Source organism: Elephantulus edwardii, unplaced genomic scaffold, assembly GCF_000299155.1.
Source record: "Elephantulus edwardii isolate Elephantulus edwardi_28Jun2011 unplaced genomic scaffold, EleEdw1.0 scaffold00126, whole genome shotgun sequence".
Taxonomy (NCBI): Eukaryota; Metazoa; Chordata; class Mammalia; order Macroscelidea; family Macroscelididae; genus Elephantulus; species Elephantulus edwardii.
This window is the reverse complement of record NW_006399876.1, coordinates 989,333-1,014,835: the sequence shown is the minus strand read 5'-3', so window position 1 is coordinate 1,014,835 and position 25,503 is coordinate 989,333. Positions and strand designations below refer to the sequence as shown.

Here is a 25,503-nt window from a genome sequence, read left to right as displayed (position 1 = left end):
TACCATGAGCACCGCCAAGACAAGTAGCTCTTATGTTTCTCCATTATCCACCCTTTTCCCACCTAGTTCTACTTTGATTTTGCCATCACCACCTTTTACATCTTTACCAACTGTTTCTCCAATTGTTTTAACTACATCAAACTCACAGTCCAGCATGCCTCTCTCTTCCTCACCTACTTCCTCTCTGAGCTCAGTATCCCTTCCTCCTACATTTGGCCAGAGTACTTCAGCCTACACCTTTCCTATCTCATCTTCCTCTACGTCTGTAGCCTCCATTTCACCTCACTCTTCCACCACTAAAATCCATGCCACCACCCAAACAGAATATTCTAGTTCCGGGTCCCACACTCCCTTTTCTCCAGCTGACGTGTCCAATGCTACATCTTTTACTTCTTCGTCACATGCTACCACTTCTCCTAGGTCATCAACCTCCCCTTCTTTGTCCCAGAGTCTCTCCTCAACTTCCCCCTTTGTTGCCTCTACATTTTCCCCTTTTCCTGTCCCCAGCAGTGTTATTCCCTCTACCTCCTGGACCACCCCTTTTCCCATGCCTTCATCCCTCTTCTCCACCCAATCCACATCTCTGTCTACCCCTCTCACTACACATACTCCCACACCTGGGTTTGTTTCGTCTTCCCTTGGAGTGACCACCTCTGCAAGTTCTCCAGCCACAATATTAACCAGCCAGCCCAGCCCTAGTGGGCTCCTGACCACAGTGCTCATGACCAGCTCTATCACTGCCCATTCAAGTTCTTCAGTCCTGGTCCCAGAGTCTTCTACTCCGGGACCTTCATCCTCTGCTGGAACGTCTCTCCCCAATCCCAGTGGTAAGTAGTGTTTTCAGCCTGGCCCTCTGAATGGTTTCTTCCCCACAACCTTCCACCTGGACAACACCCCATTTCATGGCTGGGTGTTCCACTCTCACCTTATCTTGTTCCTCTCAACCTCCCTCATATCCCATTCTGGTCCCTTTGTACGGATGACCTTCCCAACTGCTGCAGCAACCTCAACACCTGTCTGCTGTGAGCCCGGTCTACACTCACAGAGGACTCCTGTCACAGTTCCTCGCTGCCCTCTTCCAGGCCTCATTCAGGATAACAGGGCTGTGTTCACACCAGCTGCACAGTCCAGTCTGAATCTCTGCTTTGCCCTCTACACACATGTGAATTTGCATGTGCCACTCCTGTATCCAAGCCTAGGTTTCCCTCAGCCCATCTCGAAGGAACAGATGGCAAGCAGCAGATATGTGACCTTCTTCACAGCCCTTCCCTCTGGCCTTTGCTTGGTTGCCGTGCTGTGCCATCCTGGGTCTCATTCTCCATCTTCCCTATCATGTCCCTCTTTTCTCCTGGAGACTCACTTGAGTTTCAGGCACAATGGTGACAAGCCACCCTGTGCTCATTGCTGGATTACTGACCCCGTCTCACCCTCCTACACCCACAGTTGTGTTTTGGCCACTCTAAAGGAAGACTTATAACAACCCTCCCCAGCAACCAGCCTTGACACCCACTGGGTATCCCTGGAAGCAGAGCTGGGAGCCTTGGGCTCTGCTAGCCCAACTCTCTTCAATAGATGCCACCAAGACCACACTAGAGGTTCAGCTGGGACAGAAGCCAGAGCCCCAGCTCAGTGGGTACGGCCTGTCCTGCCCACAGCTGTGCTTCTCCCCACCTTTGCATCTACTGTCTCCCTGTCTACATGTCCCAGTGTCACTCCTGGCCACTGAGCCAGGGTCATAGTCCTCAGAGTGGTCAGATGCTGGGCCTCAGGGCACTATCCTGTCCTGTGCAAGTGTGTGACCATCTGTCTCTTGACACCAGGCGTCTGCAGTGTGAAGGAGTGGGAGGAGGAGATCACATATCAGGGTTGTACAGCTAACGTGACAGTGACCCGCTGTGAAGGCGTCTGTATCTCCTCAGCCAGGTCAGTGCCTAGACTGGATGTGGGGCCAGCCAGGGAGTCCCTAGGCCTGGTGGTGTCCCCAGTCAGGTGAGCACCCACAGCCAAGTGAGGATCCTCCACCCAGGGGAGTAGTGGGCCCTGGCAGAGACCCCCAGCCAGGTGAGCCTACCCAAGCAGTCCCTGGACAGGTGAGCACTCCTCCCCATCACAGACACTCCTCTCTGACGCAGCCATGAAGTGCAATGCTCCACTTTGAGGGCAGCCTGGATGTGTGATGCAGGCTGAACAGGGGCCCTGGGCCACCGCCCTGGCTATGTCAGCTGGAAGGCTAGTACTCAAAAGGGGTCTCAGTGACGGCTCTCAGTGGGCAGACTAGGCCCTAATCCCAGCCAGGCCACATGTCTGGGCAGAACTCAGCAAATACCCTATGGAAATTAGGGACACAGAGCCCCAGGGAGGGCTTGTCTTCAGAAGGGACTGAAGGCCACTCGGGCCGCTTATCTCTAACAAGTGGGTGCCAGCTGCCTTGATATCCCCTCCCCGTGGTTCTTCTGCAGCTTCGACATCAGCACAAGCCAAGTGGTTTCCAGCTGTGGCTGCTGCTACCCTTTGAGGACCTACAAGAAGCAACTAGTGCTGCCCTGCCCGGACCCCACTGCCCCTGGTGGCAAGTTGGTGCTCCCACTGCTAGTCTTCAGCAGCTGTGCATGTGGTCAGCAGGCCTGCAGAGACTAGTGGGGCCTCTGTCCACACACCTGGGACTGACGCTTACTTCAAGGAGCCTAGCCTCTTCCCACCACTGCTCTTGGGCCTGCTCTAGCTCAGCTCTGTACTGATCACTCAGGAAGCCTGGGGGGACGACCCCAGCCACCAGTTGACCGGCCTCCATGGAGGGCAACCTGAGGTGCCCACATCTGCCCACTCTTGACCTTCAACTGAGCAGGCAGCGAACCAAGATGACTGCAGAGTTGGTGGTGGGGAAGACAGTGGAGGCTGAGAGGGCAGCAGGATGGCACACGGCACTTGGAAATGGGCCAGTGCACCCAGTCCTCCCAGACCAGGGAGCACCCAGCAGGGCAGTTACAGCCCCCACCCTTGCACCCACCAACAGCCCTCTCAGGATTGTGGCATCCCCGCCCAGGTTCTAATGGTTGTCAGTGTGGAGTAAGAAATGACAAAGCACTCATCAACAGCTGACAAATAAAGTCACATCTCAGCAGAGCTTTCCCATGAGCAGCTTGTCCCTGTGTGCCACTGACCCACAGCACCCAGGCTGGCTCCAGATGACTGCCTGCCCTCCGCCCCTCTGCAGTTGTCTTCCTCTCAAGCAGGGTCCAGGCCTCTGAGCTCCTAGCTCACCTGCTCCTGGCTGGGGCCCGGGTGCCCCTGGAAGATTCCAGGAGCAGGGCTGCCTGACACCTTGGACCCCCACAGGGAGGGTGAAGGGCTTGTTCCCAGTGCATATTGCAGCATTCAACTAGTGAAGCCATGTTGCCTTGAGACAATGTGGGTCCTGTGACCTTCCTGCTGCAGTCACTAGCAGCCAGGGACCCTGCACTTCCTCAAAGACCACACCCAGGTCCACGTCAGGCCCAGGTCCAGGCCTGTGTCCTTGCTGGAGGAAGCACACTGAGCTCAAGTCTGACGTCATGGCAGAGCCACACAGCATCGCACTGACGTGGCTGAGCAGCTCATGAGCCCTTACGAGTGCCAGGGCAGACAGCTTCCGTCACCAAGTGTCTGGGTCTCCCACAGCCCTTCTGATGACACTCCACAGACAAAGAAGCCCCTCTAGCAAGAGCCCCACACAGCGAGTGCACCCCTCACACGTCCATGTGCACGCAGCAGGCTGGCCGGAAGGACAATGGCTGTGGGTGTGACTAGAACCTGGTGGCCCACTGCACCAGACACCACAGACTTGAATCAACAGACAAAAACACATGACACACCCCTTTCAAACACTGGTATTGGGAAGAGGAAACAGAAGTTAATCTAGCAGGATATACGTTGTGGCCAATGGTCGTTAAAATCCATTTAGAGGTTTGAGAAGCTGCCCCACCCTGGGTCCTTGTGCAGCCACACCGCCCTCCACATGTGGCCAGAACATCCAGGCCGTGGATGCAGCCACTCTTCTGATGACTGGGCCCACTCCTCAGTGCCCAGGCATTGGCAGTCACCCACAGAAAGGGCAGCTCTGTAGAACTGAGGAAACTCCAGGTCCAGACACCCATCTGGTTCCCTTTAATGTTCAGACTGAGCCTCGCTGTCCTGCTCTCGCAGGAAATGACCAGCATTCTCATCCCAGAAGCACCCCTGTCCTCTTGTCCATAGCCTGGGACAGTCTGAATGCGGGCAGGCGGTACTGGGGCTGTGGCACCCAGACCAAGAACTGTGTGCAGGGTCACCATGTGCAGGGTCACTGTGTATAGGGTGGTGATGAAGACAATAGTCAGATGGGGACGCAGGGACAGGCTGAAACTAGAACTGTTCCGATAGCAGCTCACACAGCCGCTGGGACACGGAATCCTTGCTGGTCCTCATGGTGAGTCGGTACATCTGGAAGAGAGGGAATAGTGGTCAGGAGGGACCCCGCTGGCACCCCACGCACAGGGCTCTATCAGCACTGAAGCAAAGCCATCCACGGAGCAGGGCTGGGCACAGTGGGCACCTGCTGTCAGACAACAGACCCACATGGCTGTAGGCAGGTGCTAAAGGAAGGACTAAGGTGGTACCCAGATGTTGAATGTCTGCAAGAGGAGCCAGGAAACAGCACTTGGGGGATCCTCAGTAGGAGAAATGAGACACCGTGTGTGGGTGGTTTCAGGAGGGGACATGAAACACTGTGTGGGAGGTAGTTTCAGGAGGGGACATGGAACAGTGTGTGTGGGGTGTGGTCTCAGTAGGGGACACGGGACACTGTGTGGAGTGTTCTCAGGAGGGGACATGGGACATTCTGAGTGTGCGTGGTGGTCCCAGTCAGGAGCACAGACACTCATGGCCCATGATGGTGCGTGGGGGCTACACAGTGGGGGAAGCTCATCACACCCAATACAAGGTGTCAGTCTCCCTGCATCTCCTCCAGGGAACAGCCCCTAGTGGACAGTATGGTCCCTGCAGGCCTGACCTGGGCTTGCATGTTGGGCTCTAGGCGCAGCAAACACCCGATCTGGGTGGTCTTGGTGTGGATGATGCCGGCGCCTACGTAATTCGCAGGGTTAGGGTCGACTTCCTCAAGGAGTGCAGAACCAAAGCCGATGATCTGCAGAAGAAACATGGAGACTGGGACCCCGTACAGGGTCATCAGCCGGGGCGTGGAGTGTCTCCACAGCACTTGAGGGGGAAAGCACCCTCTTCCAGGAGAGAGTGGAGCCAGCGCTCACCTTGGCCTTGGTGATTTCTGTATCCATTGGGTGCTTGGCTTTGAAGATATTCTGCACTTCCTGCTGTGGACTGGGTACAAGGAAGGGATTGTGAGCATCTGAGTCCAGACCGTGCCCTCAAATACCTGGGTGTGAGCATACACCCATCATACTCCTACCCCCCAATCACAGAAGTGTGAGTACACACCCATCACACTCCCACTCTCCAACACACACCCCCATCACACTCCACACTCCAATACACACACCTATCACACACCACACTCCAATCACAGGGAAGTGTGGGCTCACACTCATCACACTCCTACCTCCAGTCACAGGAAGTGAGAACACACAGCCATCACACTCCCATGCTCCAATCACAGGGAGCATCTTCATTTTATCCCTGGCTCACCCACCAGGTGTGCCAGGCCTTACTTGCTCAGCTGTTTCCAGCGTTGGAAGAAATCCTGAGACACCATCTCTGTGGGCTGGAAAAACTTGTTGAGTGTGATAGGCAGCTTTACTGATACATTCTGAAAGGTTCCCCCGTACCTAAAATCAAAGGTTACAATATGCCAAACTCAACTGGACAGCCAAACTCTGATCTTGTAGAGTGTCACAGACCAGACAGAGGGACTCACTCTCAGGGATCTGTCCTGCCGACATACTGCCAACTGCCTGCATCCTAGTAGTCAGGCTGACCTGGTATCTGAGGGAGGCATGCTCATGAGTGTCTGCTCTGCATGTTGCTTCAGGTAAGTGTCACTAAGGACAAAGGCACTTGAAGGGCCCAAGCTAGCCCTAATCCTCCAATGACAGGGCATACACATCGAGCATGACACTCACATGGCCATCAAATTAAGTGAAGGCCTGTGGGCAGGTCAGGGACGCACATTAGGCCTCTGAGAGCCAGCCCCTCAGGGGTTCCATCACCATGTGCCCCCGTTCACCCACTTTGCAGAATGAGTTATTCCCACTGAGTTTTTTCTCACTCATGAAAATGAGTGGTTGGTTGCCTAGTGAACAAAACAAGAATTTTTATGTTACCTCAGCTCTGAAAGGTATAGACCTGGAGTTCCCTGCCCTTTTCAACATCTGAAACACGAGGCGGCGTGTATTTTTGATGTGGAAGGTCAGGGCATGAGAGGAAAGAATGTTACAGTAAAGCGAGTATGAGGCCACCGGGCCTGCCTCCCTCTCCATGCCCTAGGTGCCAGAGAGGGTATCATTGGAGAAGGGATTGCAAGTCGAGGTGCCATAGGCAGAATGTCCCTTTTAAACGAGATGAGGGGCAGCCCCTAACTCCAACACTGTGGGTGTCAGAGATTGGTGTCATCTGGTCTTGCAGTGAATGTCCTTGGCCAAGACCTCTTGGCTGCCATGGGGCTGCCATTTGGACAGCCCTACGTCACCATCAGAGAGAAGAGGACAAGGTCATCCGTATCAATTGACAAGTTACCCCCAATTCCAAAGGCGACTGTTGCATATGAAGCTCCTGTCCTAGAATGGATTATTAACAATCCTATGTGGGTCAAACAGTGGCCGATGACACAGGAGAAAATATCAGCTTTGGAGAGGTTAGTTCAACAACAATTAGACGCGGGGCACATAAAGACTGTCCCGCAATCCATGGAACACCCCAGTATTCCCCATAAAGAAAAGGTCAGGAAAGTGGAGGTTTATACATGATTGGAGAGCTGTTAATTAGTGTATGAAGGTTTGGGGAACCCCTCAAAGAGGACTGCCATTGGCCTCAGCCATCCCTACACAAGTTCCCATTTTGGTAGTGGACATTAAGGATTGTTTTTTCTCCATATTCCTTTGCCTTTTCATTGCCTGTTTTGAATAACTGTAAACCTGCTAAAAGATTTGAATGGATTGTATTACCTCAGGGCATGACCAACAGCACCCTGATATGCCAGGAAGCAGTAGCCTGTGCCCTGGAGCCCCTGAGGAAAGAAGGGGTATAGATATCATATGGATGATATACTTGCATGGCATCCTCGTAATGATCCCATAAGTCATATTGAAGAGAGGCTCATACGATGCTTGAACAAAGCAGGCCTACAGGTAACACCTGAGAAGGTGCAGAAGATTCAACCAATAAAGTTCCTAGGGTCACATATCCGTCTAACCAAAATTAGGCCAGATAGGCTGTCACTGGACCTTCCAAAGAATTGAACACTGAATACCTTACAGAGTTATTTAGGCAATGTTAATTGGGTCAGAAATTGGCTTCATCTTTCCACCAGCCTATTGCAACCTTTATTCAGTTTATTAAAAGGAGATCCAAACCCTACTTCCCCAAGGGTTGTGACTCCAGAGGCTCAATGAGTTATACAAGAAATCAATACACATTTATAGCGAGCTGAGTTAGTTAGATATGATCCAGGAAAAAAAACTGCATCTTCTAATTTTCAACTCAACACCTACAATGGTGGGAGCATTGTACCAGCCACACGGAGTACTGGAGTGGCTGCACTGAGCGTTGGCAGGAACACCTTGAGCCTTGAAAGAATTGTATACATTGTCTAATGTGATCAGACAAGGCCGTACAAGGTCTCTTCAAGTGTTTGGATTAGAGCCACATATGATTATTTTGCCGTTTAACAACACAGATATTGAATGGTTGCTTCAGCATCATGCAGGTTTTGGACTTGCTTTGGAAGGTTTTCTGGTCAAACAGATTGTCACTATCTGAGTGGACCTCTCATGTCGGCTATTCCCTTACTTAAGTGGTTACGCCTGCAGCTCTTCTTAAGGGAGCCTATGGCCACAGCTCCTAATGTTTTTACAAACAGAGGTCAAACAGGAGCTGGTATGGTAATATATCCCTCAGATTCTATTATTCCTCAAAAGACCTATTTCGTTCGTTTGCCAAATGTGTCGCCACAGTTGAGACAACTGTATGCTATATATTTGGTATTAACTAATGTTCTGGAAGCAAGAAATCTTTTTACCGATAGTCATTATATCATTACACTCTTCTAGCTCTTTTGCCAGTTTCTGTCAACTTTGGGACATTTGGCATACAACAGGGATCCCATATAATCCACAGGGTCAAGCAATAGTTGAGAGAGCAGATAAAATATTGAAACTGCAATTAAAAAAAAGAAGAGGGGGAAGCCTATCCTCCTATGATACAATTGCATAAAACGCTCTTCACATTAAATGTACTCAACATCTATGAGAATTTTTCAAAACTCCCCCCGTGTTCACTGGCAACCAGATACACCTCCCAGTGAGCCACCAATATGGGTTGCATGGAAGGATCATTAGATCAAGTATGGAAAGGGCCCGATCCTTTATTAACCACTGGGAAAGGTTTTGCTTGTATTTTCCCACAGAACAAGCCACATCCTGTGTGGATTCCTGCTAGTCATGTCCGATTCCAACCCACCTATCAAGAAGATGTGACGATTGAGCATCCACGAACAGAAGAGGAGTCAGTGGAAAAGGAAGCCGAACCCACAGACACCTATAACCTGGGGCATGCTGAAGGCACTCAACCAACAAGCTCTAGGTCTTAAACCTGGGAGTGGTACACCCAGTGGTCCTGTGTTTATAACACTGCTTATCACAACTTTGACCATCGATAGTGCTGCAGCGGGAGGGACCAATCAGGTTTTGTAACTTTTATCACTTCACCCCCATTTCCTAAATGCACATTGCTTTCCCTTGCGATCCTATATTGATTTCCCAATTCAATCCAGAAATTAAGGTATGGCAATTCTAGCCTTTCTATTATCTTCCCAGTTACTGTCAGAAGAGCGGCCGCAGATCTCTTCACAAGACAGAATGCTCGAGCAGCTGCACTGAATAATCTTTCTACTCTCACAGTCATTGGATCATCCTCCTCCTAAGAAACACCTGGAGCCCTAGGCCAGAGACTCTCCTCTCTTTGGGGCCATTTAAAAGAAAATGAGAGGAGATGTTGCGGAATCTTGGGGAGGAAGAGAAGGCCTCTGGCCAGGACAGGTCACTTGAGCTCCAGACAGGTGCAAGCCTCCCAGTGGCCTTTAAATAGAGTAGAGAAAGGGTAGAGAAAGCTCCCCTGTGTTTGGCTGTACTGGCTTGAGAAAGCTTGCCACCTGGGAAGACGGCTGCTGCATCTGTTGAGCCAGGAGTGATCCACACGAGGCTGAGGTTCCCCCGACCAATCCACATGTCCCACGTCTGTAAGCCCGCCCTATCCTGTCTTCCTGTGTATATAAGTGCAGTCTTATCCTAATAAAGTTGAGCTGGATTGACACTCTGATCCTCTCAGAGTGGTGTCTCCATCGTGCTTACTCCCATCAGGTTGTCGCTGTTAAGTTGCTGGTGGACTGACAGTGACAGGGCTTTTCCAAAAACAGTGCCTTAAACACCCTGCAGAGTGCCAGTTAGTTGGACACTTGCTCCATCTCTGGATGTGGCCATGAGCAAGGAAATGCGTGGCGGACAGGCCAGTGTCTGCATGATTCAACCGTCCAGGACTGCCACACGCTGCAGGAGAGCATGCCAAGCCAGCGCGGGACCCCAACACCCTGCCCCACCAACTGGGCAAAGCCCTGGAAGACAGTCGTGCCACCTGGCACCATGCTGAGGCCACCTCAGCAACCAAGGGCACTCTCTCTGGAAGGTTTTGAGTGGACAGAATGTCTCTATGACCAAGGCTCAGGGTCACACAGAACAAAGCCACACTCCAACCCCAGCTGCAGTGGCAGGGACCTGGCAGACAAGCTGAGGGCCCCCATGCACTGCTGACCACCCTACGCTGAGCAGCCTCCAGGACACGAGGGGCTGGCGAGTTCCACATCTCCTCACCTGAACTGAATGTTGAGGACAGGCGCCTCGGAGAAGTCGGAGAGGCACTCAATGTTGACCACCTGCTGCACCTGTGCACCTCCGTCCACAGTTGGGTCTACTGGCTTGGTCTGCAGGTTCAGATGTAGGTGCATGTTAAGGATTCAGGTCCCAGAGAAGAGGACAGCTGGCACCTCAAGAGTAATGCTGAGGCGACCTCATGGACCATGAGCCAGAGCCAACTCCAGGCAGCTCACTCCTCTCCTAGCAGATCCCCATGTAGTCCCGGCAACTCCAGCGGAGCCAAAGCACACTGCTCTGAGAGAAGCCAGCGGAAACATCGGCGAGAGAAGAGGCACAAGGACCCACAGAGTGGGATTCGGGTGCTCTCTCAACTCTCTGTCCATGCCGACGCCAACAGGCTTGTCCGCCACCACTCTGTCCCTGTGTCCTTCTGCCACCTCCAGGCTGACAGAGGCACCCACCCTAAGGACTGAGCTCCTGATTTAGGACAAGACTTTCAGTGGGTCCAAACTCCACGTGTGCATTCAAAGCAATTATCTGAAACACAGCTTGCGTGTCCCCTGGCCTACAGCATCCCTGTCAGGAACAGGAAGTAGAACTGGCCACTCAGAAAGTGGGACACGAACAGACGCAACGAAAGCTGAAGGAGAGGGAGCGGCCTTGCTCATCAGCCAGGGTCTCTCACACCCTAACTTTCCTCCTGGACTGAAGTCTCTGGGTGCTGCCGATGGCTAAGTGCTTGGCTGCCCACAAAGTTCACTGAGACAGAAAAAAGAACTGGTGATTTTTCTGGTTCCAAAAGACCAGCCTCTAACAGCCCTGTGGAGCACAGTCCTGCCTTGACCAGGTGCTGTGACTTGGCGTGGCTCCACTGTGGGTAATGAGGAACACTGCCAACCCAAAGGCAAGCAGTTCAAATCCACCTGCTGCTTCACAGAAAAAAATTGGGCTACCTCCTCCTCTGTGACTTACAGCTCTGAAAACCTGCTAGAGGGGTGGGTCAACTTCAAGTTCGTTCCAACTCAATGGCACATAAAAACAAAAGCAGCCATAGGCCTGCAAGGGAGAGCTCCCTAGGGGAGCAGACCGGTGTCAGCATCTCCTCCTTCCAGCTGGAGAACATCTAGCAAGGTTTTACTATGACTTCAAGGACTAATGGGGGGGGGGTGAGCCCCAGTAGCACATGCGAACTCCAGACGTGGTACAGCCTGCCCTGGGCCTCCCAGTTCTCCCCCGAGGCTGGGCACTGGAGGACACAGCAGCTTCGGGAATCAAGGAGCAGAAGGGTGACAAGAAGCAACCCTCCGGGAGATGAAGTAAGCTGGAGAAAGTGATGTCAATCAGCCTACAACAGAGGGACTGGCCCTGGGCGTGGACACAGACATCCCTCCCTGCACTGCCACTCCTCCAGACTTGAGGCCTGGCCCAGGACACAGTTAGGGGCGTGCCATGACCATAGCCCTGAGAAGCCTCAAAAGCCCCCTTGTCCTCTGGATTCCAAGGTCTGTGCCTGCAGAAACAGAATCAAGGATATTGGACTGCAGCCTGTCAGAGCAGATCAGTGTTGGAGTAAAGTTTAAGAACTGCGTGGAGGTCTTGTTCCCATAAAATATAAACATCCGACCTAGGGAGAAACAAGTGGAAAGTACTGATTTCACATGCACATCCTCACCTCACACACACAGCAACAGCAAAACCCACAAGTGCCCCACTCCCAGAGGAATGTCACTGAATAAATGGTTGTGATCCACAACTTGTTAGGTTAACATCTACCTTGCCTAGCTTGGAAAATAGCATGTCCAAGTTGGAAGCAACACAGCACATTAGGAGCTGCAGTACTGACCACAGGTTGGTGGGTCAGATGCCCTCCCTGCTCGGGCCCAAAACCACCGGCCGAGTGCCAGCCTGAGAGGCCCAATGCAGAGTCACCAGAGTCTGAACCGACTCAACAGCAGAGGGTTTCCACTGTAGATGCCAATGTACACCTGTGTGTGTGTGCACGGTGTAGACGCCAATGTATACCTCTGTGTACGCACAGTGTAGACGCCAGTGTATATGTGTGTGTGTGTGTGTGTGTGTGTGTGTGTGTGTGTGTGTGTGTGTGTACGGTGTAGACGCCAATGGTCACCTGTGTCTGTGTGCACGGTTTAGACACCTGAGGACATATATCCTCACCGACCTCAGCAGGCAGCAGCAGCGGAGACCTCCAAGCCTGCTGAGTACCTGGGGTCCTCCCACCCACCGGCACGCTCCTCACATCCCTCCATGTACCCCACCCACAGTCCTTCGCTCTCTGTGTCCTTTCTTGCCCAGGTGGGAGTGGAGGTGGGGGTTGCGGAGCAGCCACATAATCGAAGTAAAACACATACCCAGGTTTTGCCGGAATTCTGATTTTAGCCCAATTTGAAGCAGCTGGTTCTCAAAGAGCACTCCATTATTTTTACAGACGAACCTAGGGAACAGGGCAGGAGTATGTCACACAAAGTCACCCTCTGGAAACCCAGGGACCAGGCAGAGAGGGCTAGCTGAGACCAGCGAAACCTCAAGGATGGAGGCCTGCCAATGTGGTGCTGTGCCAGCACTGGAGGTGCACGTGAGGTACAGAGGTGGGTACGTCGGGGCTGAGCATCAAGCCCAAGCTGATGGGGCAGTTGTGTAGGCACACACGCTCTGATGGAACTCTGTACCCTCTGTTCTGGGCTGCTGTGGACCTGGTCCTCCTGGCCCTTCACAGGGCAGGCTTGGGGCTGGGATGTGGGAAAGCCACAGTAGTGTGTGGCCCATGGGACAAGGGAGCACTGGGAGCGTGGCCTGAGCGGCTGCCCCACCCAAAACCCTGTAACCAGGGCGCTGATGGGTCCTCTGTTGCTGGCTCTGTGCTCCCGGCTCCATGGTGCTGGGCTCTGTGCTGCCAGGCTCTGTACTCTAGGCTCTGCACTGCGGGCTCTGCGCTCTGCACTCTGGGGCTCTGGGTTCTGCACTCTGTGCTGCTAGCTCCATGCTGCCAGCTCTGCCATTGCTCAGCTCTGCACTCTGCGCTGCTGAGTTCTGCCCTCCCAGGCCCTGCACTGCCGGGCTCGGCTCTGTGCTCCAGGCTCTGCACTGCCGGCTCTGCGTGCCGCCCTGCCTAGCTCTGGGTGCTGCCGGCCTCTGGGCTCTGCCCGGCTCTACACGCTGCCTGGCTCTGGGCACTGCCGGGCTCTGGGCTCTGCACTCTGCGCTGCGCGCGCGTGCCCTCCCTGAGAGACGCGCGTGGTGCTTACTTGTGTGTAAGTTCATCGGCATCGCACACAGTCTCAGCAGACTCCTCAGAAACTACCTCAGTGGAGGCCAGGCCAGGGCTAATCAAGCGGCACAGAGAGAAGACAGAGGCAGCAGCAACAGAGACGCAAGAGGAACAGTTAGTACAGACAGGACAGCTCTGCTCACGCTCACCTCGGCTCAGCACTCCCTCCAATCATGGGGAGCTGTGCACGCAGAAGGGGCAGCCTCGGGACTGCAGGCCCTGCCAGGTCATAGCCTCCTCGCTGAGTCCTCCGACCACACTAAGCTTATCATCCACTCAAAGCAAAAGGCTCTACTACACAGAACACAGTAGTCCAGAATGTTCCAGAACACATGCTAACACTGGGAGAGTCACAGCCTAAGAAGGAAAGGCTGCCCAGGGCGACCGCTGTGCTCCTCCCCTACAGCAGCAGCACACTGTCCAGACTCAAGCCGGGGGTGCCGATTATAGACAAGGGGAGGACACTGGTTCTCCATCCTCTCAGGGCCATCATGTGTCCAGGTCAGCTGCTTCCAGACCCATGAGCTCCATCTACGCTTCCCAGCCACTGCCCGGCATCCCCATATCGTCCCACCCTCTCCACTGACACTCGCCAACTCTGCCCTCCACCCGCACCATGGCAGCAGCCTCGCAGCTCAGAACTAGCACCAGAGATGCAACCCAGCGTGAAGCAAGCCGAAAGCATGGTCTCATGAAGGAGGGACAGACGCTGACAGCACCTCTGGAAGGGAATGCACTCACTGCTGCAGAGGCCGCAGCAGCCCCCAACCCTCCTCCCCATGAAGGGTCTTGCACACTCAGGCATGTCTCCGACAGACACTGAGGGCCACCTGCATGACCTGGGAGACCTGGAAATGTCGCAAGCCCAGCCGGACCAACGCGTTGGAGGCCTCCTTGGGACTACACATCTAAGGGTGCCACCTTCCTGGGGGAGAGGGCCCCACAACCTTCTGTGATGCTCCAGGCTCAGGACCTGCCTAGACTCTGCAGTTCTCAACCCCCCAGGCGAGATGCTAAAGGCGTGGCCAGTCAGAACCAGCACCAGGGCTCCGGGCCTCTTGAATTTACTCTGAAGTAACAGGAGGAAGTCTGCCTGCATAATGTGATTACAAAGAAACAGGGAACCACAACAATTCCACTAGAGCTTTTTAAAAACTAAGTGGAACAAAGGATCAGCAAGCAGAAGGGTGAGGGCCAATGAGAGCAAAGAACCCACAAGAGACACGCCGTGACAACCACACTTCTGCTCCCACAAGGGAGTCGGGGAAGAAGAGTAGAGGTGGCACAATGGCCAACGTTTGGGCCTAATGGCCACAGTGCTACCTTTCAGGAAGACAGAGGACTGCATGTCGCAGAGCTGAGAGCAGCTTGCCTGGTAGAGGGGAGCAGGCCCACAAAACCGCTTCCCAGTTACACACGCAATGGAAAGCCACCAGCACCCATGACTGACATCATCACAGACACATGTGACAGCTACCCACTGGCTTTGCTGCCTGTGCTTTTTTCCTTGAAAAAACTGTTCACCTAATGAAAACCAATGGCCACAATGCAGGGAAAAGGTGGTGGGGGCAGAGCAGTGTGTGGGGTACAAGACAGCCGTTCCCCAACAGAGCTGACCCAACTACCTGGCAAAGTTATCTTCAGAGCCGGGAGCAAGAGGTGCAACAGCAGAGGCCGAGTCTGAGAACACGTCCACCAGGAGCCCGCCTCCACCAGAGGGGGGTGGGGGGCCTGCTGGAGTGGGGGGTGCGGCCCCAAGGCCCAGGAGGTCAGCTGATGGCGAAGGTGTAGACTGGAAAGAAAGGAGGACAAATTATTAGTACAGAAAGTCCAGCACCAGCCACCTCTCTGCTCCAGCACCTAACTGGGCTCCCAGAGCCCCAACACCACACACATGTGGGTCCCCAGACCTCCCCAAGACCACACACATGCAGGCCCTTAGACCTTCCCAAGACCACACACACGCAGGCCCTTAGACCTTCCCAAGACCCCACACACGCGGGCCCCCAGAACCCCCACACCTCCCCAACACCACACACATGTGGGTCCCCAGACCTCCCCAAGACCACACACATGCAGGCCCTTAGACCTCCCCAAGATTACACGCATGCGGGTTCCCAGAACCCCCACACCTCCCCAAGACCACACACACGCAGGCCCTTAGACCTTCCCAAGACCACACGCACGTGGGTCCCCAGAACCCCCACACCTCCCCAAGACCACATACATGTGGGTCCCCAGACCTCCCCAAGACCACACACAGGCAGGCCCCCAGACCCTAAGAGACCACACACATGTGGGCCCTGACCTCCCTGAGACCATATACACTCAGGAACCCAGAACCCCCAGACCACCCCAAGACCACACACATAGGCCCCCAGACACTCCCGACCTCCCTGAGACCATACACGTGACCCCCAGACCTCTCCGAGATGACAAATATGCAGGCCCCCAACCTCTCCCAGACCATACACACATGGCCACTCAACCCCCTGAGAGACCACACACAGGTCCCTGACCTCCCCGAGACCACACATATGTGTGGGCCCACAGACCCCCCCAGACTTCCCTGAGACCACACACACACAGAACCCCAAACCTCCTCAAGACCACAAACAAGTGGGCCCCCGACCTTCTCAAGGCCTCACACATGTGGGCCTGCAGACCCTCTCTGAGACCACACATGTGGGCCCACAGACCAGGCCCCTCACACCCCTCACGCCAGCAGCTGTCTCAGACATTAGATGTCCTGACTGGCGAGGGTGAACAGGCATTTTCTAAGACTTTCTTGTGAGTGCACCTCAAAGGTAAAGCTGTTAGTCTGGGCAAAGAGGGCCAAAGAGAAGAATGAAGAATTCAGAACTCAAATGTTGATAGCCTTGCCTGCTTCAGATAAGAAGGCAAATGACCTTGCCTGCCTGGCTAAGCTAGCAGGTGGCTCGTAAATCAGAGTGGAATGTCCCTCCCTAAAGACTCTGTTGATAAAAATCCTTCCCAGTAAGTTCTCAGTGTGACTTCCCATTCTGCCTCTCCAGGATGAGGAACTCACCCGGGAGCTCCCCTTCCACCCCCACCCCCCTTTAATAAAGCTGCATTAAGCTTTCTCTTGTTCTCTCTGATTTTTTCTTTAAGTCCACTACCTAACCTAACCTAACAAAAGCCTAACATGAAAGTTAAGGGATTGGTCACAACATCGCATGACTCCAAAACCTGACAGTATTTTTTTCACAAATACTCTGTGAATTAAAAATACCGTTCTGAAAAATGCTTTTCCCTGAAAGAAATACCCAGCACTGTATGCATCACTGTCCACTGTCTCTGAGGATAATCTTAGAAAGATGAAACACGGCCATTAAGTGAGTGCTTAGTGGCTCTCAGGGCTCATGAACATGAAGGGAGCCCTGGGCTTTGGTCTACAGGGAGGCATGCAGCTAACACAAATTCCTCTCTCTTCATTAAAATAAACTAAAAGAAAAAAGAAAGGCCTCTCTAGCAGTTCAAATCCACAGCGGCTCTGGGAGAAAGAAGGGTTATCTCTCCCTGTGCAACTTACAGCCTTGGACACTCAGCGAAGGGTCAGTGATGATGGCAACTGAATAGCAATGAGTGTAAATAATGTGGTTATGAAGAAAAGAGAGAAAGAAAAGCTACAGAACAGAGTTATCAAAAAAGAACAATACTTCCTTTAATTAGGACAGAGCTACAGGCCAGCCTCTCAGAGGCTCAGGTAAGACACAAGACCCCACGTGAAACCCACTCCTGAGCCTCAGGATGGGGTGCCCAGCACCCACTGTCCGCGGCTCGGCCACCTCTGGCTCCTCGTTACACAGAGCAGCTGTCCTGGCTCCCACCGCATGGCCACCCACTCTCCAGGCCACCACAACAGGCCTGCCCTGAGGTGGGGGAACACGAGTGCTATCTAGACTGATGCCCAGGTTAGGGGATACAGACAGTATTTCATTATATCCCTTGTTTCTGTGGGTTTTTTTTCTTTTTCTACTAGTTTATTTATAAAATTAGAATACACTATTTTCAAGAAGAAATTCTTTCCATTTCCCTCACCCCGCCCACCCCCATCAAATTGTACAACCCCATGGTTGATCCCCCCTCTCCTGCACATCTTCATCCCTCTGCTTCCAACCGCTCCTACACTCTTGGACCCTTATACTCATTCTACAATAATGGTTTTATATAACAGTTACCCTTGTAACTGTTCACTCAGCGTATGTCCCTTGTGCCTGTCACCCCCCTACACTGGGCCCTGAAAGAAACACTGCCATTTTCTTCCCACCATAGGCTGCTAGTGGTCACTTTCACAATGCTGTCTTTTGGCCACCAGTACCGCCCCTGGCAGCCCAGGAGACACAGATGCATGTCCTCTTTCACAGCAACATGATAGTTAGACATTAGAACGAGCATGCATAACTTTTAACACATAGTACTTGAGTCCTCCATTAGCTTGAAGAACTTCAAGCAAAAGATATCCTCACAGAAACATTAAACAGTTTATGCAGAGCCCTGGGACAGGCTTTCAGAGAATTTCACCTCAAAGCCACAGGACAGCCTATTAGATCATTTTCCTCAGAATCACAGGAAAGCCTCTCTGAGCATTTTACCTCAGAGTTACGGGGCAGCTTCTCAGGGTAGTCTGTCCTCAGAGCTATGGAGCAGCTTCTGGGGCATCTTTTTCTAAGAGTTAGGACAATGGAGAACCTCACTTACTAGGCAGCTGAAATGACAAACTCACTATACCCAAAAGCTACTAATGAACCTGGATCTGGGGGCTTTAGGGGTTCTTTCAGTGTTAACTAGATCCAAGTTCTGCAAAGAAAAACGAGGTTCCCACAGGGCCATAGTGGGCCAGGCCATCGCCCTTGACTTTGCCACATGACTGCACTAAGATTGCACAAGAGCATCAAGAAGCCAAAACGAAAGGAAGAGCTGTTGAAGTCAGAGAGCTGAGGATCTCAAAGGGCAGCTCAGGAAGACAAAGCCAACTACCATAACAGAATGTGTAGGACCTAGAACTGGAGAATAAAAAGGGAAGAACTCACTCAGCATTTCTCAAGATGAAAGAATTGAAAAACAAATTCAAGTTTTGCCTTGTAATACTTAAAGATGCTGTGGGCACAATTTAGAATGCTCCAGGAAGCACCAAAAGACATGGAGAGGGGGAAAACGGAACCAGCAAACCAAACAAAAAAAGACAAGGGGTATGTGACACACTGTGCCAAAGAAACTGTTCAATACTGAAAAACTTCAGGGGACACTGTATGCTCAAGAGCCAGAGGTAGGGAAGGAGGACGTTCAAACTGCAATGAAGACACTGGCAAAAAATAAGTCCCCTGGAATCCATATGATTACCAACTGACATGTTTCAAATGATAGATGCAGCTCTGGATGGGTTTATGGGACTGTGCCAGCAAACTTCGAGGACAGTCGCCTGGCCAACAGACTGGAAGAGATCCATATTTGTTCCCACTCCCAAGAAAGATAATCCAACAATGTAGAAATTATCAAACAGTATCATTAATATTGTTGTTATGTGCTGTCGAGTCAAATGCGACTCATAGCAACCTTATGTACAGCAGCTCTAAAGCCTGCCCTGTTCTAAGGGAGTCTCACTAGTCTCACTGACTCCAACACAGCTACCCCCATTGCCCCAGTTATTTTATCAATCCATCTCATCCAGGGTCTCCCTCTCCTGTGATGTCTCTCCACCTTTCCAAGCATGATGTCCTTCTCCAAGGATTCGTCCCTCCTGGCAACATGCCCAAAGTGAGTGAAGTGGAACTTCAAAATCCTGGCCTCCAAGGAGCTACTTGGTTTCGTGCTCTCCAAGACAGACCTATTTGTTTTCTTGGCAGTCCATGGCATGTTCAAGACCCTTCTCCAGCACCACAACTCTAAGGCATTTATTCTGTCATCCTTAGTCACTGTCCAGATCTCTGATGTGTAGCAAGTAACTATGAAGACCACGGCCTGGATCAAGTGCACCTTAGTATCTAGACTGACATCATTGCTTCTCAGCACTTTGGAGAGGTCTCTGACAGATTTTCCCAATGCAATTCGTCTTGATTTCTTGACTGCTGGTGCCAAGAGTGTTGATTACATGCAAGAAAAATACTGCTGAAGATCATTAAAAACCAGTTAGAACAGTATGTAGAGAACTACCAGAAGTTCAAGCTGGACTGAGAAGAGGTTGTGGCACAGTGGCATCACTGCTGAAGTCAGATAGATCCTGGCTGAAAGCAGAGAATACCAGAAGAATGTAAATGTGGGCTTTCTTAACTATGCAAAGACGACAGTGTGAATCATAACAAACTATAGCTAACATTGAGAAGAATGGGAATCCTAGAGCACTCAATTATACTCATGTGAAGCCTGTATCTAGCTCAAGAAGCTGCTATGGGAATAGAGCAGGGAACACTACACGGTTTCAAATGAACAAAGGGGTGCATGAAGGTTGTAGCCTTTCTCTCTGCCTATTCAGTCTGTACATGGAACAAATTGTTCCGAGAAGCTGGACTCTGACTTGGAAGGAGACTGCCCATGCTTCTTCAGTGGAGCCCCTGATGGATTCTAACCACCAGAGGTGCCAGGTTTGGTTAGCACTGCAGTTCCCTCTGGAACATGCCATTAAAGCTAAGCTACTCCACATAAATTCTAGAGATCCATTATTTCTGTGCTGTTTTCCAACTGACAACACATCTTCATCTTCATCACATGTGAAACCCCATTTCTCAGAAGTGTTGTCTCTGCCCAGGAAGAAAGCTTTCCACTGCCATCCATGTCTTTGTTTATAACCACAGGTCTTTGTTTTATGGACTAACCCTCTACCCTTCCAAGCATGATGTCCTTCTCGAAGAACTGGTCCCTCCTGGCAAAATCTCCAAAGTATGTGAGATGGAGCTTCAAAATATCTGCCTCCAAGGAGCTAACTGGTTTTATCCTCTCCAGGACAAATCAATTTGTTCTCTTCGCAGTCTGTGGTTCTCTAAGACTAAGAAAATACACTCTGTCTTTAAAATGTCTCCAGTATTTAACTCTGTGAATTTACAAATGCAGCCAAGATAAATACATCCTTTCAAGCTTTTCTTTTAAGACATCCTAGAAGTTTACACAAAGAAGAATAGCAAAGAAAAAGCATTCCATGGCTAATCTGCAACAATCTTTATGTTCACAATGTTATTATATGCACTAGCCTATCTTAGTAACAATAAGAAACATTTTTTTATGTTGTGGGAAAAAAAACCTGGACTCTATGAAGATTGGGGCATCAGAACTGGAGGTAGACTCATCAATAAACTGCCTTATGCAGATGACACAACCTTGCTTGTTGAAATTAAGGAGGACTTGAAGCATTTTTTGCAGAAGATCAAGGAATACAGCCTCAGTTTGGATTGCATCTCATTGTAAAAAAATCAAAAATTCTCACCACCAGACCAAAAGACAACATCATGATAGATGGAGAAAGGATGGAAACTGTTAAGGACTTCATCTGACTTGGAGCCCCTGGTACCGGCAGTCAGATCAGGAGACATTGCACGGGGCAAGTCTGCAGTCAAGGACCTCTCCAAATTACTCAGGAGCAATGATGTCAGTTTGAGGACTAAAATGCACCTGATTCAGACCACGGTCTTTTCAGTCAGTTGATATGCTACTGAGCGCTGGACAATGAATAAGGATGACAAAAGAAAAACTGATGCCTTTGAACTGCGGTACTGGAGAAGAGTACTGAATATCCCAAGTTGTTGTCGTTGACTGCCTTCAAGTCAGGCACAACTCATAGCGACCCTACAAACAAAAGGCCTGAAGCCCCTCTACAACTACTGACATTTATCAAAGTTCATAGAGCTTCCAGAGGATGTTATTTAGGAAGTGGATGCCAATCCTGCTTCCAAAATAAAATAGCTATGTCTTTTAGAAGGTTCAGCCAGAATGCTCCTTGGAGGCAAGGGTGACAAGGCACTGTCTTCATACTTTGGGCATGTTGCTAGGAATGCTATTCCTTGGAGAAGGACATCATGCTTGAAGAAGGAAAAGTGAGGAGACAGAGAAGGAGAGGAAGACCCTCAAGCAGGTCAAAAGTGTCAGAGACTGTGAGGCTGGCCCAGGACAGAACGGAGCTGGGCTCCGTTGTTCCTTGAGTCCCTAGGAGTCACACTCAACTATATTCACTAACAGCTAACAGCAGTTTGCCAATGCCCTGGACTCTGCTACATGATTAGGTAGGAACATGCCAACAGCAACTGCTAGTCTATTCAGCAGGGGATTAGCTAGTTTCACCACCAGGTTTAAAATTGAGCAAGGTCAACAGCACAATTTGTGAAGCAAGAAAGTACCAGCAAGGAAGAGAGAGAATGTGGTGCCCACCCTTCTGGGCCTGAGATGCCTGCACAATTCAGATGAGGCTGACCGAAGAGCACCAGCAGCCACAGCAGAGACAGAGCTGACCTTGGCACTGCCACGCCGGAGCCAAAGCCAAGGGACTTCCGCAAGCTTGCTACTGGACTGGGGAGGGGGGCAGGGAGATACCCTGACTGACAGGACAAAGAAAGCTTTCTAACACTGGCCTAAAGCCACAGGCTGAAGGCTGAAGGTCCTGCTGGTACTTCCGAACCTGTCCTGACAGAGATGATATCCTGTTGCCAAGCTGAGCTGTAAGCTGTTAACTCCCTTACTAAACTCTGTTAAGTCTGAGAACAGTTCTGCGTGGCCACTGCGGACTCACTGGAGCAGCAGGCCTGGTGCTCGAGTCAGTAGAACAGGGGCGGGAGCACAGGAGGCAGGTTCCATTTCACGAGCACTGGTTCTGTGGTTGTGGATGCTGTGGGTCAGAGCAGTTTCCCCCTGTGGAGTTATGAGATCAGACTCAGCTGTCCCCCCACACAGCTCTTGCTCTTTTTACACCACCTAAAGTTAGCAGGAGGTCTGGGGGCCCAGAGGTAAGAAACTGCACTGCAATCTCAAAGGCACGTAGTTCGAATCCATCAGCTGCTCCACAGGAGAAAGATGGGTAATCTCCTCCCATGACATTAACTGCCTCTGAAAACCCACTGGAGAGTCAACTGCAGGTCTGTTCCTACTTGATGACACATGATAATAACAAAGTTGGATGCACTAAGTTGGGCTTCTGGAAAGGGCTTGTCTTGTCTGTCCAAGACTGGAAACTTCCTCAAAAATGTAGAATGTGTACCTTTTCAGAGCAAGCTGCTATGCACAAAGTAGAACTCAGAGATACTGTGTTGGCGTCCCGCCAAGCGCCTGAGCAAGCTGCACAACCAGGAACACAGTCTGCCTAGAACTGTGTGACCCTCACATCACTGCATCTGGACCATGTTTCTCACCCAGAACCAACTCAAAAGGAAATCCCATGAGATCCAAATTGAGAGAGAGAGAGAGAGAGAGAGAGAGAGAGCTGTACCTTCCAAGGAGACATCGAGGTACATGGCTCAGAACCCAGGGCTGCTCCCTTCCCAGAAGGGAGGAAGGGCAGACAGAGGCCCGAGTTCTGCAGGAGCAGAAAAGTGTGGGTCACAGCACCCTGCACAGCTGACCCACGGCTCACCACACCAACATCCACAACCACATGGCCCTGGAACCTCCCCCTTGCACTCTCTTCCTTCTGAGGTGCTGAGCAGATTCCAGGCAGGAACACACAAGGCCCTAATGAGCTGCTTCCCATGGGCAGGTGTGTGCACTAAAATGTCCCTCAACCCTCGGTACCATCCAGAAGCCCACCTCCCGGCTCCTCCAGCCCACCAGCATGATCTCAGCCATGGGGCCAAGACAGACTGAGAATGTAACAGTCCTGAGCGATGGGAGAGGCCAGGATCAGCCAGATGCCCAGCTTTCGGAGGCCACACTCTGTGTCCTGACCCTCTGGCTCTGGCTCAGAGGTACAGCATGGGACCCAGAGAGTAAGGTCATAAATTCTATCAGGTTCTGAAAAGTGCCCTCAAGAGAGGAGACAGCAGGGAGAGGGAGACCACTTAGAGAAGTGCAGCCACCATCCACCCAGATCACAGCACGAGGAGTGCTGGCCAGAGATCTCCAGGGGCTTCTAGAAGCGCCAGCACCACACGAGAACTGTGAGCCCTGGGGACAAAGCCATGGGCCCAGGGGAGGATGGTGGCCAGGCACCACATCAAGGGAAAGGGAGCAAGGGGTGTCTGATGAGAAGCTGGCTACTAAGACCCATGAAGAAAGAGCCTGGCCAGGCCTCACGCCCATCTTCCCACTCAGCGGACAGCCTCACTTTCTCCTCTCTGGACAAGCACCCTGGAGGGAAAATTCTCCCCAGGACTCCTTGCATGTGTAAGGTTGAAAAACTGAGTAGATGCTGAGCAGAGTCATGGAGCGTCCTCGCGGACACGCCAGGGCTGCAGGGCAGCAGGACCCTGTCTCATGGAGCTCATGCTTCTGCAGAGGAGAAGCAGCAACATGCCATCTAACAAGTACCACGGGGTAGACTTTCACCATCTGACCCTGTACACGCCACCTCAACATGGCATATGTTGCGACTCACTGTTGAGTTCCCTGGCCATCAGACAAGCAGTCTACACACACAGCCCAGGGCGGCTCTGGGGAAAGGCGTGCCGGGAGAGTTCAGGCAGACGGAGCCAAGGAGGCGGCTCCATGCTGAGCAGGTGAGGCCCCGGCCCTGGCTTCCCATCAAGGACCCATCTCCGTACACAGGCTGTGCCTGGTGACTCAGGGTCTCAGGACCTACTGCAGCGCTGGTGCTGGCAGGGACGGGCTCGGCTCCCCCGTTGATGTCGGCACTGCGTTCCCGCTTTGTCTCCTCCAGGTCCGTCACTGTGTTTGGGCCCTTCTTCTTCTTGAGCTTTGCCAAGATGGAGGACTCTCGCTCTGGGAACGGAGGCATCTCTTCCAGGACAGTGGCCTGAGTAGAAAGCAGCAAAGACTCAGAAAAGGGATGGTGCCTCAGGGCAGGGCCAAGACAGGAGGGTCCCAGCCCCCAGCCTACCAGGATGTCAGTGCTGGCAATAGTGCTGAGTCTCAGGTACTCCACGGCCCGCTGCTGCAGTTCGACGTCTGCATTCTTGAGCTGGCTGTCACTGCGCAGCACGTCCTGGATGGTGACCTTCACCTCAGGGAAAAGGTTCACAAACTTGATGTAGGTCGACAAGAGGAGCGCCCTGGTGGGAACACTGCACAGATGGAACTTGGAATGGAGCAGTCCGAACTGGATCAGAGGGCTGTGGAAATAGAAACAGGACTGTGGGAGCAGCAGGTGCCCCTCCACCTCCACGCAGGGCACACAGTCCAGCTCTGCTCCCACCATCTCCCCACTGGACACACAGCCTGGCTCCCAGCACGCTGTCTCTCTGGCAGGGCTTCTGTGACCAGCCTCTGGCCCCTCTCATCTCGCAGCAGGCGTATGCTGTCCAGGGGGCCAACCCCTGCCTCACACTGGGGCTCGGCCTGCCCCCGTAGCAGAGAGGCGGTAGCTGAGGGCACAAGCCCAGGCTGGTAGAGCTCCTGAAGGAGGGAGAGCACTGAACCGAGGGTCCCAGATCTCACGGTAAACTTGGCCTTTCAGTAATATTAACTACCACGTCTCCATATTTCTACTTAGAATGTCCACTTTGTTACTTCAAGTAAATAGGACAGAACTCCATTTTAGCTTGTTTAGTACAGTGTACCTGCCTCGAGCACCATCCCCTGTAAGGACCACCTAGATGAAGTTTAATTGACAAGAACAACTCAAACTCTAAGACAAAATTTAAAAAAAAAACACCCAACTCTGAGACAGAAGGCTTAGGGGACAAGGAGCATGTTAACAAGGGGGGAGCAGCTCCGAACGGAGGGTGGGGCCCCGCTGCAGACTTGAAGAATGCAGCAGTGTCACCCAAGGGTACATGAAGAAACTCTGGGACTGGTGTTTATTCTGCTGTATACACTGTCAATGGCAAAAAGAAAATTTTTTAAAAAGTTGTTTGCCTCCTTAAAAATCTAAGTATAACTGTAAAGTCTACGGAAAAAGAATAAAACTCTAAATTGATAGGCTTTTGCCTTCATACCCCACAAAGCCAACTGCTACTGCCAGGCGGTCTCACAGGCCTGTGGGGTCACTGCTGATCCTCATCCCCGCCCCCCATGAGGACACTGCTCACC

The 25,503-nt window shown here is 51.9% G+C and overlaps 2 protein-coding genes across 2 annotated transcripts in view; one reads left to right on the top strand and one right to left on the bottom strand.

Annotated features, from left to right (window-relative positions):
* The first annotated feature begins 547 nt into the window (after positions 1-547).
* On the top strand, positions 548-3,318 carry LOC102855524 (mucin-6-like). Its single transcript, XM_006893352.1, has 4 exons — positions 548-827; positions 1,821-1,923; positions 2,460-2,614; positions 3,215-3,318. Exons 1-4 carry the CDS (start codon positions 548-550, stop codon positions 3,316-3,318), a joined length of 642 nt encoding a protein of 213 aa, XP_006893414.1.
* Positions 3,319-4,380: 1,062 nt separating this feature from the next.
* The window catches only part of AP2A2 (adaptor-related protein complex 2, alpha 2 subunit), a 79,155-nt gene continuing 58,032 nt past the window's right edge, over positions 4,381-25,503 (bottom strand). The window contains exons 13-22 of the mRNA XM_006893207.1: positions 24,353-24,584; positions 24,095-24,268; positions 14,985-15,151; positions 12,443-12,525; positions 11,608-11,697; positions 10,071-10,194; positions 5,700-5,816; positions 5,283-5,352; positions 5,027-5,161; positions 4,381-4,458 (exon numbers count right to left, since the gene is read on the bottom strand). Of these exons, the coding sequence (XP_006893269.1) occupies positions 4,381-4,458; positions 5,027-5,161; positions 5,283-5,352; positions 5,700-5,816; positions 10,071-10,194; positions 11,608-11,697; positions 12,443-12,525; positions 14,985-15,151; positions 24,095-24,268; positions 24,353-24,584 (1,270 nt within the window). The remainder of the gene's footprint in view (positions 4,459-5,026; positions 5,162-5,282; positions 5,353-5,699; positions 5,817-10,070; positions 10,195-11,607; positions 11,698-12,442; positions 12,526-14,984; positions 15,152-24,094; positions 24,269-24,352; positions 24,585-25,503) is intronic.